Source organism: Bombina bombina, chromosome 2 (assembly GCF_027579735.1).
Source record: "Bombina bombina isolate aBomBom1 chromosome 2, aBomBom1.pri, whole genome shotgun sequence".
Classification (NCBI taxonomy): domain Eukaryota; kingdom Metazoa; phylum Chordata; class Amphibia; order Anura; family Bombinatoridae; genus Bombina; species Bombina bombina.
In genome coordinates, this window is record NC_069500.1 from 1203104418 (window position 1) to 1203117518 (window position 13101).

Consider the following 13101-nt stretch of genomic DNA (forward strand, 5'->3'; position numbering starts at 1 on the left):
ACTCAGTCTAGAAGAATGACTGATTTGGAAATGTAACGCAAGTATCAGATGTGCAATATATATATTCAAGATACAATTTAGCACTAGTACAGAGCCCTAAAACTAGATTATTTATGTAAACAGAATATTTTCTTGTCCTATGCCAATGCTATATTTTATATGAAGGCTAGGAACTAGCAAATGTGTTTATTTTTATTTTAAACCCATTTCCTTTTGCCTACTAAATTTACTGTTATATATTGTTGTTCTTACTGTATAGATCCTACATAGCCAAATATCTACAATTGAAAAACAAGCGATCACAGCTACTGGATGTCCTTTAATTCTGCACTGCAAAAACTTTCAGGTTATTCAAATCCTAATTCCTCAAGAAAGAGACTGTAATGACATCTATATATCATTAGTACGCCTGTCACGCCCAGGTACGGTCTATAGATTGCATGCTTAAGGTTCAATTACCCCTCATTTATTATTGTACTAAACTTCACTGTATTGTACTTTTGCTGTTTAACCTATTTACAACACAATTAGTTTAATCAACAGGTGATGCTTGACCTGTTTTGTCAGTTTTCTATACATGTTTCTCATTGTTTGTCCTCAAAGAACTTTAATACAGGTCCCTGCTTGGATAAGTTAGTGGCTAATTTTATGTATTTAACCCACTTGTGTCCAATTTAAAAAAAATTCTTTAAATTTGGAATGTTGAGTATTAGGTAAGTGCATTTGGATCCTTCGTTAGGATACAAATGAAGAAGAAGGGGGGGGTGCTCATGTCATTCGAGTCTTTTCATTGCTGGATTTCTTCCTGTGATAGTGGAACACACTGAGTTCTGGATTTGCACAGATCTTAGTGTGCTGAACTTTCACAACAAGAAATCTGGTGTTCCGTCAATATTTGCTCCCTGGTTGAGATTTACTACCTGGATGCGCGCATTCGCACAATTACTTAATTGCATTCCACATATGTTTGAAAAGAATGTGTGAAATGTGATTATGTAATTAGAAGCATGCGCAGATTGAGGTAGCAAATCTCGACGAGGGAGGATTAAATTACTCTAATTTGTTATTAATGCAGCCATGTAGACGCGCGCCTGCACAGTTAAACATGCTGTTATGAACTTTCTACGGGATCATTTTTGCTTTAATTACACAAGGTTTTTGTCTGCTCAGCCACACACGCATCTAATCCAAATAAAATAAAGTGTCTCCATCTGTTACAACACATTTGTTACCTCAATCTGTGCATGCTTCTAATTACGTAATTGCATTCCACACATTCTTTTCAAACATGTGGCGTGCAATTACGTAATTGTCCGCATGCTCAAATTGAGGTAGCAAATCTCGACGAGGAAGCAAATTTCAACAGAACACCTGCTCCGAAAACAGCCAAATGCCTTGAGTGCCCGTGTTCTTCTGCATTCGGATCCTAACAAAGGATTCAAATGCACATCCCTATTGAGGACTGGAATTGAAAAACACTGTTCTATGTTATACACTATATATGTATGTATTATTATTATTATTATTATTATTATTATTATTATTATTATATACAACTGTGGAAAATGTATCAGAAAACAGATTTAACAGGTTCCTAAATGCTTGGAAGGGCATACCTCCTCTCTTGAATATTATTAAAACTTAAAAATCTCTGGAAGTGTCATGAAGAAAAAACAGCTTCCTTTTGTAGGAATCATGTTTAAAGATTATGGTAGACATTGTTATACACTGTACTTCCATAAAGCCTGACTTTAGTTCTTTGGTTTTACAGTTAAATATGAAGAGCTGTATTGCTTTTCTTTCAACCCAAAACTGGACAAAGCTGAGAGAGAGGAAGGATGGAAAATAATTGACTTGAATGAAGAATACAATCGTATGGGTATTCCAAATAGTTTCTGGCAGATCAGTGATGTCAATCGTGACTACAGAGTAAGTTTTAAGAACTTTATTGTCTTTAATGCAGGCCCCCATGAATCTATAAACTGATGTTGTATAATGTTAGTGAGATTGCTCTGTTAAAGGGGGCATGATGCTCATATGCTAAATCGCGTGAAAGTGGTGCAGCATAACTGTAAAAAGCTGACAAGAAAATGTCACTCAAAAAAAAATATTATATTACAAAATGTCTTCAACTCACCAGAGTATGTTCTTTGTGAATAGTCAGTCATTCTCTGCATGACCAGAGCCGGAGCGAGCTACATTTATTCCAATAGCGCGACCGAGCGTGCTGTGACTAGCCAGCAAGCCCGCAAAGCGCTTTTGGATATCCAAGACCCACTCAGTAGATCCTGGAGCGGAGTCCAACGTTACACTGCAAAATTGGGAAATACTTTTAATTTTCGAAGTTACCGCTTAAATAATGTTATATAATTCTGCACTGTGTTCAGAATTATATAACAATATTCTGAACCTTTACTGTCCCTTTAAATGTAATATTCAAATTATGCAATATTCGAAATACAAATATATCAATTTGAATTTTTCTATCAATTTACTAAATTCCTACCACATGAACTATTAAACTTCTGAGTAGTATTTGTTAAATCGAATATTGCATTCAAAATTTCAAATGGGGATATTCTATCTCATTATAAACATCCCAAAACAAAAATAACATTCCAAAACCATAAATAACATTTGATTACCGAATTTTAAATGGATTTTCAATCAATTGTCAAAACGAATGTGCACAGGACTATTTGTTCTACTAAACGAATAACACTTTTAGCACGTTCGCCCATCTCTAACAGTGACATCATCTGAAAGCATTGTGGGGAATGGCAACCCATAAATCCATGTAAATGCAGCACTTACAATATAGAATATAGCTTTGCTAGCATGGTTTCTGTCACTTCATGATGATGCGCGTCTGTCATGATCAAGAGGGTGTCTGGTAGTGGGAACTCGTGTGCAGTGGTACTTTGGCTAGCTTCAGGTCGAGAGCAAGCTGAAACTTCCTTCTTAAAGGGACACTCAAGTCAAAATTAAACTTTCATTATTCAGATAGAGTATGCAATTTTAAACAAATTTTCAATGTACTTCCATTAACAGAATGTGCACAGTCTTTTTATATTTACACTTTTTGAGTCGCCAGCTCCTACTGAGCATGTGCAATAATTCACAGAATAAACATATATGCATTTGTGATTGGCTGATGGCTGTCACATGGTACGTGTATGCATATGTGATTGGCTGATGGGCCGGCTGTTACATGGTACCGGGGGAGTGGAAATAGACATAACTTAAAATTGTTAGATAAAAATCTACTACTCATTTGAAGTTAAAACTAAGTGCTATTGCATTGTCTTGTTATCTTGCATTTGTTGGTTATGCAAATCTACTGTGTTTACTGGTCCTTTAATTCTATTCTTAGGCATCACTGACAATCAAATAGGGATTCCACATGAACCAGCTATACTGAGCATCTACAGGGTATAGTAATAAGTTACAGAACCTAGAAACGGTAGCATTTTTAAGGACCCGTAGTTTAATATAGTGACAGAATGCTGGAATAGATAAATAAACTACAACATGGAGGAACACACAATAAATTGGGGAGTTATAAATGTCAGCCATTGTTAAGTGTGCTGGGAGAGGTACCAAACCCGGGCTGTTGCTCAGTCCATTGGGCAGTAGTGCTGGATAGATGATGTGAGCAGAAGCAACAGGATACACTCTTATGCAGGATACTGATCAGGTAGCAGATCTGGAAAACGGGCTCAAGCCATTAGCTGAAATACAGGCTGTGAATCAACAGAGTCACAGGTATATAATGGGTCATGGCAAGGTACTTTCAAACTGAACTCTTCTCAGAACAAGCACAGAGAAACCTAATGCCAGCGCACTGAATACAGATAAATTCTGTATTTTTACATTAAATTAAATGTACATGAAACTCAACATTTTTTATTTCATGATTCTGATAGACCATGCAGTTTGAAACAACTTTCTAATTTAATTCTATTATAAAAAAATGTTTTGTACTCTTAGTATCTTTTGTTGAAAAAAGCTCAGTCGTGTGCACATGTGTGGAGCACTAATATAGCAGCGGAGATACTTTGAACCAGACCATCACACTGATTGGAGATTTTAAAAGAGTAAACACAGTTGATTAATAATAAATGGCTTCAGCCAAACACTAACCATGAGTGAAAGAAAAGTTTTTGTGTTATCATTAATATTCTTTGAAAAAAGGCCAAGAAATCATAAATTGTAAACTTGAAATCAAAAATGTAAACTTATGCACAAATATGCACAATATAAAAAATTCACTGATTAATTATGTCTCTAATCGAAGGTCTTTATAGATCACTAGTTCCACCTTATTTGTCAATATTGATATTTCAGACTGCTGATTAGCAAACATATGATTTATTTGACTGTTGGTTAGCATGCAAATGATTGCCTGTGGGTTATACAAAGAGAGTACCAGATAGGTTCCTATTTCAAATGGACTTTCTTGCTGATAGCGGTAGCCCAGTTTGCCACATACAGGCTTTTACACCTCTCTATGTGCCCACCTTGTTGGTAGAAAAACGGCTCCTTTTCGTATCCCGAAAGTGTTAGCCGTACTTACGAACCGAGGCACAGGTGTCTCTAAACCGCACTTCCTGGTTCGTCACCATGTGACTCTCAGTAGCCAATCAGAGAGGGATGATTGTCGCTGGATTGTTGAAGATCCTTACTCTGCGCAGAGTTGCTAACCAACATTCAAAGAAATCATATGTTAGCTGAAATATCAATATTGACAAATAAGGTGGAACTAGTGATCTTTAAAGACGTTTTGATGAGAGACATTTTTTTTTATATATGTGCATATTGTTAGTACTATAAAGGTGTGTGTGTGTGTGTGTATATATATATATATATATATATATATATATATATATATATATATATATATATATTAACAAGGGAGAGCACTCTCACTCAGAATATCAACTGCCAGGGTGCTAGTGTAATTAAATATAGCTGAACACAAAACTGGCACTCTCTGGTCTTTCCAAAAACAATCTTTTACTGTGAAGGTAGTGACGTTTCGGTGACAAAGTATCCTGTCTGAGGAAGGGGATACTTTGTCCCCGAAATATATATATATATATATATATTCACCGGCCAATTTATTAGGTACACCAATTCAATTGCTTGGTAACACAATTTGCTAATCAGCCAATCACATGGCAGCAACTCAATGCATTTAGACATCTAGATGTGGTGAAGACGAATTGCTGAAGTTCAGACAGAGCATCAGAATGAGGGAGAAAGGGTATTTAAGTGACTTTGCACGTGGCATGGTTGTTGATGTCAGACGAGATGGTCTGAGTATTTCAAAAACTGCTGATCTACTGGGATTTTCATGCACAACCATCTCTAGGGTTTACAGAGAATGGTGCAAAAAAGAGAAAATATCCAGTGAGCGGCAGTTGTGTGGACAAAAATGCCTTGTTGATGTCAGAAGCCATTGGAGAAAGGGCAGACTGGTTCGAGATGATAGAAAGGCAACAGTAACTCAAATAACCACTCGTTGCAACCAAGGTATGCAGAATACCATCTTTGAATGCACAACACGTCAAACCTTGAAGTGAAGACCACACCGGGTGCCACTCCTGTTAGCTACGGACAGGAAACTGAGGCTACAATTCGCACAGGCTCACCAAAATTTAACAATAGAAGATTGGAAAAACGTTGCCTGGTCTGATGAGTTTCAATTTCAGCTGTGACATTCAGATGGCATAAACAACAACATGAAAGCATGGATCCATCCTGCCTTGTATCAATGATTCAGGCTGGTGGTGGTGGTGTAATAGTGTGGGGGATATTTTCTTGGCACACTTTGGGCTCCTTAGTACCAATTGAGCATTGTTTAAATGCCACGGCCTACCTGAGTATTGTTGCTGACCATGTCTATCCCTTTATGACTACAGTATACCCATCTTCCGATGGCTACTTCCAGCAGGATAATGCACCATGTCATAAAGCTTAAATGATCTCAAACTGGTTTCTTGGAAATGACAATGCGTTTACTGTACTCCAATGGCCTCCACAGTCACCAGATCTCAATCCAATAGAATACATTTGGGACGTGGTGGAATGGGAGATTCACATCATGGATGTGCAGCCTACAAATCGGAAGCAACTGCGTGATGCTATCATGTCAAAATGGACCAAAATGTCTGGGGAACGTTTCCAACACATTGTTGAATCTATGCCATGAAGAATTAAGGCAGTTCTGAAGGCAAAAGGGGGTCCAACTAGCAAGGTGTACCTAATAAAGTGAGTGTATATATTTCTTTCATGTAATTGGCAAGAGTCCATGAGCTAGTGATGTATGGGATATACAATCCTACCAGGAGGGGCAAAGTTTTCCAAACCTCAAAATGCCTATAAATACACCTCTCACCACACCCACAATTCAGTTTTACAAACTTTGCCTCCTATGGAGGTGGTGAAGTAAGTTTGTGCTTGATTTTCTTCTGTAATATGTGCTTCTCAGCATTATGAAACCCATTCCTCTCAGAGTACAGTGTTTGTCAGAGGGATATGAAGGGAGTATCGCCTATTGAGTCTATGGTTTTCTCACAGGAAATCTTTTAAAAGGTTCTCGGTTATCGGTCGTAGAGATTCATCTCCTACCTCCCTTTTCAGATCGACGATATACTCTCATATTCCATTACTTCTACTGATACTGTTTCAGTACTGGTTTGGCTATCTGCTATATTTGGATGGGTGTCTTTTGGTAAGTATGTTTTCATTACTTAAGACACTCTCAGCTATGGTTTGGCACTTTATGTATTAATATAAAGTTTTAAATATATGTAATGTACTTATATTTGCCATGAGTCAGGTTTATGTATATTTCCTTTTGCAGACTATCAGTTTCAAAATTTCGAAACATATTTAGGAAGTTATTTTTTCTTACCTGGGGTATATGCTTTTCTTCAAAATTGTCTGCTTTTTCATTAATTTTCGCAGGCAAAATTAGGCTTGTGAGGTCGCAAAATGCTGATATTTATTGCGTCATTCTTGGCGCGAGAATTTTTTTGGCGCGAAGGTACGTTCGGTGATGCAAATTCATCATTTCCAGCGTCTTAGTTGACGCCAGGTTTCCTTGCACAAGGTTGCGTCTGTCATGACGCAAGTTGCTTTTTTTAGATAGAACTTTTCAGCACTTACAGGCTTAGTGTTGCACGCCACCCAAGGACCACTGCCTAGGTCCCAAGTTCATAAATCAGAGGAAAAGCAGGCAGGTGACAGCAAATATTGTTACCATTTATTGAGGAGGTAAAAAAAGGCAACGTTTCGGGATCAGTCTCCCTTATTCATGCCATACCTGATACAAACCATCAAGTGACTTATATACATGTATACCACTAGGTGGCGCTCAAGTGTAATTAACCCATTCTTATTTTACACATTAACTTATTCATTAATTTAACTCACACTTATACATTTCTTATTATGTATGCATAGCAGAAGAATAACTATTTTATAATTAATTCAATTTCTAAATTTTTAACCATCATTCAATTTATCATAGAAGAACATCATTTCATAGATTACATTTTTCATCTCAGCAATATTTATCATAAAAATACAGTAAGGTCCCAGTCCCTATTTAACCCCTTGGGTTCTAGACATTCTAATTCATATATCCAATATGCTTCTTTCTGTTTTAACAGAACTTCTCTATCTCCTCCTCTACGTGGAATATCTATGTTATCAATTATTTGGAATTTCAATTGACTTATAGAATGGTTAGCTTTTACAAAATGGGCTGCTAGAGGGGCTTTTACATTACCAGTCCTAATGTTGCTCTTATGCTCAATGATTCTCTCCTTAGCGGACCTGGTAGACTCCCCTATATAAACCCCCCCACATGGACATTTGATCATATATATTATAAAAGTAGTTAAGCATGTAAAAAAACCTTTTATGTTGTACTTTTTACCAGTGTGAGGGTGATAGAAGATTGACCCTTTAGTCATGTTGCTACAACATGAACACCCTAAACAGGGATAGCAACCATTATTTTTTGTAGTAATATAACTAGGTCTACTTTTAATACTATGGCCAATATCAGCTCTAACCAGTCTATTTTGAATGTTAGTACTCCTTTTAAAGGCAGACATAGGGGGTCTCTGAAATTCAACCACAGATGGATTTCAATCAGACAAAATGCTCCAATGTTTTCTGATAATGCGCTGTATTTCTTTACTTTGTGCATTATATTCTGTTATAAAAATTAGTCTAAATTATATTCTGTTATACAAATTTGAATGCAAATTCATCATTTCCAGCGTCTTAATTGATGCCAGGTTTCCTTGCACAAGGTTGCGTCTGTCATGACGCAAGTTGCGTCATTTCTGGATGTTGTTAGCGCCAAAAAATTTCATTTTGCATTGTGCGTTGAATTTGGCGCCAAATAATTTTATTATTCAAACCCCACTTCCTATATGCCTCTTGCCTTTTTTATGCTCAGAGGGCTATGTTGTTCGCATTTTTTCCCATTCCTGAAACTGCCATGTAAGGAAATTGATAATTTTGCTTTATATGTTTTTTTCTCTTACATTTGCAAGATGTCTCAATCTGATCCTGTTTTAGAAACCACTGTTGGAACCCTGCTGCCTGATAACAGTTCTACCAAAGCTAAGTGTATCTGTTGTAAATTAGAGGAGATTATATCTCCAGCTGCAGTATGTAACAGTTGTCATAATAAGCTTTTACATGCAGAGAATGTATCCATCAGTACTAGTACAATGCCTGTTGTGCCTTCAACATCTAATGTACATGATATACCTGTGAATATAAAAGATTTTATTGCTGATGCGATTCAGAAGGCTTTGTCTGCTATTCCGCCTTCTAATAAATGTAAAAGGTCTTTTAAAACTTCTCAAAGTTGATGAAATTTCAAATGACCGGCAACATACTGAATTATCCTCCTCTGATGAGGATCTATCTGATTCAGAAGATCTTACCTCAGATATTGACACTGACAAATCTACTAATCTCTTTAAGATGGAGTATATTCATTGCTTGTTTACAGAGGTGTTGATTACTTTGGATATTGAGGAAATTAGTACTCTTGATACTAAAACTAGTAAACGTTTAAATTCTGTTTATAAACCTCCTGTCGTTACTCCAGAGGTTTTTCCAGTTCTTGATGCTATTTCTGATATGATTTTAAAGGAATGGAATAGGCCTGGTACTTCTTTTATTCCTTCTTCTAGGTTTAAAAAGTTGTATCTTATGTCCCCTTCCTTCCCAATTACTAACGGGACACGGCAAGGATGCCCTCTATCCCCTCTAATTTTTGCCTTAATTATGGAACCCCTTGCTGCGACAATTTGATCTAACCCAGAAATCGAAGGGGTGACAATTGCAGGGATTCCTCAAAAAACAGCGTTGTTCACTGATGATCTTACCATTTTTTGGGGGAACCCGACTCATTCCCTTCCAGCTCTTATGGACCTCTTAGACACCTTTGGAGCGGTCTCTTATTATAAGCTAAATGTCAGCAAGACGGATGCCTTCACAATTAACATCCCCCAGACAGAGTATGCTTCTCTCAAAAGTCGATATTCGTTTAATTGGTCACAGCAGAGGATTAAACCTTTGGGAGTATTCCTCTCCTGGAATAGCACTACTATAGTTGAATCCAACTTTTATTCTCTTCTGCATTCCTTTCAAAAATCGGTAGAGCGCTGGAATGTCCCTTGCATCTCTTGGTTAGGCAGGGTTGCAGCTTTTAAAATGACCCTCCTGCCAAAGCTGACCTATTTGTTTAGAACTCTGCCGATACCTATACCTAAATCTCTTATAGGAAAATTCCAACTGCTCTGCAATAAATTTATTTGGAAATGTTATCACCCATGGGTAGCTACAAAAATGTTGTAACTCCCATTTCTAAGTGGGGGCGTGGGCGCCCCCAACTTGGCGTGTTACCATGAGGCCTCAAGGTTGGCCCATATTCTCCCGTGGAACACGGATACCTCGGAATGCAAGTGGTGGAGAATAGAACAGGCAACTCTCCCTGATTCACTCACTCTTTCAGACTTGCTGTGGATTCCTAAGCATACTCGGGTCTCTTTCAAGATCCAGAACTTTATAATTCTGTCAGCACTACGTTTTTGGGATAAAATCCATTCCTTGCCAGAGATCGCTCCGCACCCCTTGCCGGTTCATACGCTGTCAGTTCTTCTTCGAGCTCTTAGAGATTCACACCCTTCACTATGGCACTCACATGGCATTTCCACTATTAAGGACCTTTTCCCAGGTGGACAACTAATGCCACCAGCCACCTTTAACTCCACATACCATCCTACCCAGTTGCTCCAATTTGAATTCTGGAGGTTGAGGAGTCTGCTCCACTCATGGGGGTTCAAGGCCTTCCCCTTACAAGCTCTTACTAACTGGGAGCAACGTTGGGCCACAGCTCGGAGGATCCCCAGATCACTTTCCATTTCCTATCAAGATTTACTTAACCCCCCGACTTTTTATAAATCACCCTATATTATATCATGGGAAAGGGCTTTGTATTTTCATGCCTCACAGGAGGAATGGTCTAAAGCCACGCTACTCACAAAACAGGGTCTTCATTGTATTACCTTACTTGAGCTACACCTTAAAATTTGCACTCAGTGCCATCTTACTCCCTTAAGACTTTTTAAAATTTCCCTCTTAAACTCTCCGCTGTGTTGGAGGAAATGTGGGGAAGTGGGTTCGCCGTCGCATATTTGGTGGAGTTGCCCTAGACTGCAGCCTCTCTGGAAAATGCTTTCCCACAGGTGTCATGCTCTTGACTCCACTATGTGGACAAAGCCACAAACTATACTTTTTCATCTGTCCATTGAGACTCCCCTCAATCCTAAAGGGTTGTTTACTTTTTACCTGGTAATGGCTACTAAACTCTCCATTGCCCGCTTATGGAAGCAGTCTATTCCTCCTACTTGGAATGATATAGCTAAGATTATGGATTATTTAGAATGTATGGAGAGCCCTATTTTTTACCATAAACAATAAGACAAACTTACACACCCAGACCTGGGAAATTTGGAGACAAACTAAGTAAGCCCAAAATTTGGGTTATATGAGAGCCCTATTGAACGTATAAGTTGTTTATGTATCTTCTATTGTTTTCCTCCCCTTTCCTTTCCCCTCACTTACTGCACCCCCCCCCCCTTTTTTTTCTCTTCTCTCCCTCCGGCACTCCGCCGCACATCCATGTTTTATCTGTGGACTTTTTCTCGTTTGGTTTAATTATTAGACACCTTAACTTGAAGGACACCATTATAAGTATAATTTCATATCCACAATACCCATGGTATTATTCCATGGCCTCTGATATTATCCCACACATCTCTTGTATGCCTGGACTGTTATTTATTGTTGGTTTTCTGTTTATAGTATTATTAATTATCCCTGGTTGAAGTTATAAACAAACACTCTAATATAAAACTGAGGTTTTTCTTCTTCAATGAGATCCACAAGTGGTCTCTTATATCTTAGGAAGCCTCTTTTGCGGCTATTAGACCTAACTTGAGGTCCGTTAGTGACCCCTTATACCTGTTGTGAGGCTTAAAAAATTGAAAGGCATGTAATGTATATTGCATATTGTAACACAATACTGTATTGTAACCTTTATTTGTCTTAATTTGTATGCCTTTTTTTTTTCTTTTTCCCAAACCTCAATAAAAGAATTTAAAAAAAAATAATAAAAAGATTTATCCTTTGCCAGCAGTTAGATTGGAGTTTTGGGAAAAAATCCCCAAAGTTTATGGGGCTATTTCTACTCTTGTCAAACGTACTACTATTCCTATGGAAGATAGTACTTCTTTTAAGGACCCTTTAGATAGGAAACTTGAATCTTATCTAAGGAAAGCTTATTTTTTTTATGGCTACATTCTTAGGCCTGCTATATCCATGGCTGATGTTGCAGCTGCATCAACTTTTTGGCGCTTGCTTCAACATGCTAATCATTTTATCTGTGATGCTATTTTTGATGTCATCAAAATTGATGTTAAATCTATGTCTTTAGCTATTTTAGCTAGAAGAGCTTTGTGGCACAAATATTGGAATGCTGACATGGTATCTAAGTCTAGATTACTATCTCTTTCTTTCCAAGGTAAAGATTTATTTGGTTCTCAGTTGGATTAAATTATTTCAACTGTCACTGGGGGGGGGAAGGGAGTTTTTTTTACCTCAGGATAAAAGATTTAAGGGTAAACCTGAAGCTTCGAATCCCCAAAGAATCTGGTTCCAATTGGAAATCTTCTTCAAGTTGGAATAAATCCAAACCTTTTAAGAAACCAAAGCCAGCCCCCAAGTCTGCATGAAGGTGAGGCCCTCAATCCAGCTCAGCTGGTGGGGGGCAGATTAAAATTTTTCCAGAACATTTGGGCAGATTCTGTCCAAAATCAATGGATTCAGAGTATTGTTTCTCAAGGGTATCAAATAGGATTCAGAGTAAGACCTCCTGTGAGAAGATTTTTTTCTCACGTGTCCCAGCAAATCCAGTGAAGGCTCAGGCTTTTCTGAAGTGTGTTTCAGATCTAGAGCTTTCAGGGGCAATCTTACCAGTTCCGTTTCAGGAACAGGGTCTGGGGTTTTATTCGAATTTATTAATTGTCCCAAAGAAAGAAAATTCATTCATTTCATTTCTGGATCTGACAATTTTGAATCATGCCAACTTTCAAAATGGTGACTATAAGGACTATTCTGCCTTTTGTTCAGCAAGGTCATTATATGTCCATGATAGACTTACAGGATGCATATCTTCATATTCCGATTCATCCAGACCACTATCGGTTTCTGAGATTCTCTTTTCTAGACAAGCATTACCAATTTGTCGCTCTTCCATTTGGCCTAGCGACAGCTCCAAGAATTTTTTTCAAAGGTTCTCTGTGCCCTACCCTCTGTAATCAGAGAACAGGGTGTTGCAGTGTTTCCTTATTTGGACAATATCTTGGTACTAGCTCAGTCTTTACATTCTGCCGAATCTCACACAAATCAACTAGTGTTGTTTCTTCAAAGACCTGGTTGGAGGATCATTTTACCAAAAAGTTCCTTGATTCCTCAGACAAGGGTCACCTTTTTAGGTTTCCA

At 37.8% G+C, this 13101-nt stretch overlaps 1 protein-coding gene across 1 annotated transcript in view; it reads left to right on the plus strand.

Moving 5' to 3' along the window:
* MTMR7 (myotubularin related protein 7) overlaps window positions 1–13101 on the plus strand; it is a 202491-nt gene that overhangs the window by 16426 nt on the left and 172964 nt on the right. Inside the window, exons 2-3 of the mRNA XM_053703920.1 lie at window positions 260–422; window positions 1772–1929. Coding sequence (XP_053559895.1) covers window positions 260–422; window positions 1772–1929 — 321 coding nt within the window. The remainder of the gene's footprint in view (window positions 1–259; window positions 423–1771; window positions 1930–13101) is intronic.